Source organism: Grammomys surdaster, unplaced genomic scaffold (genome assembly GCF_004785775.1).
Source record: "Grammomys surdaster isolate TR1022 unplaced genomic scaffold, NIH_TR_1.0 100, whole genome shotgun sequence".
Classification (NCBI taxonomy): Eukaryota; Metazoa; Chordata; class Mammalia; order Rodentia; family Muridae; genus Grammomys; species Grammomys surdaster.
In genome coordinates this window covers 5,028,446-5,030,715 of record NW_021604579.1, presented here as the reverse complement: position 1 = coordinate 5,030,715, position 2,270 = coordinate 5,028,446, and the positions used below count along the sequence as shown (strand labels likewise).

At 47.4% G+C, this 2,270-nt stretch overlaps 1 protein-coding gene across 2 annotated transcripts in view; it reads right to left on the bottom strand.

Moving 5' to 3' along the window:
• Positions 1 to 2,270, bottom strand: part of Akr1a1 (aldo-keto reductase family 1 member A1) — a 34,297-nt gene that overhangs the window by 2,208 nt on the left and 29,819 nt on the right. For both annotated transcript variants that reach the window (XM_028788097.1, XM_028788088.1), the window contains exons 4-6: positions 1,679 to 1,830; positions 716 to 911; positions 237 to 436 (exon numbers count right to left, since the gene is read on the bottom strand). In XM_028788097.1, the coding sequence (XP_028643930.1) occupies positions 237 to 436; positions 716 to 911; positions 1,679 to 1,830 (548 nt within the window). The remainder of the gene's footprint in view (positions 1 to 236; positions 437 to 715; positions 912 to 1,678; positions 1,831 to 2,270) is intronic.

Genomic DNA, 2,270 nt, shown 5'->3' with positions numbered 1-2,270 from the left:
AGAGAGAGAGAGAGAGAGAGAGAGAGAGAGAGAGAGAGAGAGAGAGAAATCGAGATCTCCTTTGTGCTGGGTGTGGTGGCTCAATCCTTTAATCCTAGCACTCTGGAGGCAGAGGCCAGTGGCTCTCTGAGTTCCTGGCCAGCCTAATCTAGATAAGGTTCCAGGGCTTTTTCAAATAAATTATTCCCTCGGTCCTGGTCTCCCAACTATACCTTTTCCTCAAAAATGTCCCATACCTGAGCAAGATCTGAGCTGGAGATCGGCCATGTTTTTCAGCTAGTGCCAAGACTACTGGTTCTTCAAGCAGGACTGGCTCATCAGGATGGCGCCAAGCTCGATCAGAGGAACCCAAGGGGCTATAAGCAGTCACCTCCAAGCCTCGTGCTTGACAGTGGGCAATGAGCTCGTTTTGAGCCAGGTACGGATGGCATTCCACCTAAAACAAGTAACAGCCCTTCAGCATGGGGCAGCCACGCGCAGGTACCTGATCCCTTCTACACTGAGCGGAGCTCCACTGTGAACCTCTACTACCTTTAAGCCCACTTGTTCTCACTGGTGAGTTCATGCTCTTCCAGGACTTCAAGTCCACTGTTATACAGAGAAAGCCTTCAACACCACTTCTGACAACTTGCCACCTCCATTAAGGAGATTCCACCTGATTTCTCATGCTCTGCACACACAACACATCTTCCATTGGTCTGTTTGTAGTGCTCACCTGCAAGACAGCTGGGCGCACAGAGGCCACACTGAGGACATCATCAATCTGCCGACTGCTGAAGTTGGACAAGCCCAGGGCTTTCACCAGCCCCTTTGCCACCAGTGCCTCCAGAGCCTTCCAGGTCTCCTTATAGTCAATCAAGTCAAATCTGACAGTTCCGTCGGCATTCTTGGGAAAGGGATTGTCTCCCCGCCTGAGTAAGCAGACCCCACCCAAGTGTCAGCAAAAGGTCAGGCTTTTGCCCTGCCTGCCCATCCAGCTATTCTATATGCCACATCACAAGAACAAGGGATAAAGTGACAACAATTAGGAACAGCAATGCTTTCTTATCTTTCTATTTTGTTACTCAGGCATCTCTTCTACACGGAATGACTATTCCTTCACTTACTCATAGCACATGCTTTTTATGTTTGGATTTTGTTTTTGTTTTTCAAAACAGGGTTTTTGTAGGTAGCCCTGGATATCCTGAAACTAGCTCTGCTAGTTTTGAGCTCAGAAATTCACTTGCTTCTTCTGTCTCCCAAGTGCTAGGATTAAAGACACATACCATCATGCCTGGTTCACAGGCTAGATTCTATCTCCTCTCCTCTAGTATAGCTTCCTTAATGTCACTTTCTTCAGGGGGGTTTCTGTCTATCTGACAAGGGCAGAGTGCTTACATAAGACTACTCAGACCCTCCTCTGCCGAGAAATTCATGGCCCAAATCTTAGGGGACCTACTTCAAAAGAAGAGCAACATGTGTGGAGCACTAGGGTACATACCATACCTGGGGGCTACCCTCTTTACACACCTAAACCTCTGGCTGCAGAAAAGGCAAAGACCCCATGGTAAGTAAGCACCTCTGCCTGCTTCACTGATTAGAGTTCTTGCCCTGCTCTGCAGCTGTGAATATAATCAATTCCTAAGGCTACCACATTCAACCCTCAACTTCCAGAAAACGTTGCAGGGGCGAGGCTTACTCAAAGGCATAAGGCCAGTGCATCAAATAGAGGTCCAAATACTCCAGCTGCAGATCAGCCAGTGTCTTCCGGAGGGCGGGTTCTACATCCTCAGGGTGGTGCTTAGTATTCCAAAGCTTGGATGTCACAAACAGCTCCTCTCGAGATACTGCCTGTGACAGAGGAGAATCCACTGTGAGAAGAGTCCTGAGCAGCCACACCCACAACAGCTCTGAGAGAGCATAGTGTGCTTCATGACTCAATGCAAAATCATAACTTACTTAAAGTAGTGGTTTTCATTTTCTTTTCTTCATTTTTCTTTTAATTTTTATTTCATGTGCATTTTTGTTTTGCCTGTATGTAGGTCTATATGAGGGTGTCAAGATCCCCTAGAACTGGAGCAATAGGCAGCTATGATCTGCTATTGTGTGCTGAGAACTGAATCCGGGTCCTCTGGACTAGCAGCCAGTACTCTCAACCAGAGCCATGTATTTTCCAGCCCTTTTGTGGTTTTTGTCCAGACAGGGTTCCTCTGTGTAGCTGTCTTAGAACTTGCTCTGTAGACCAGGTTAGCCTCAAACTCAGAGATCTACTTAGCTCTGACTCCTGTGTG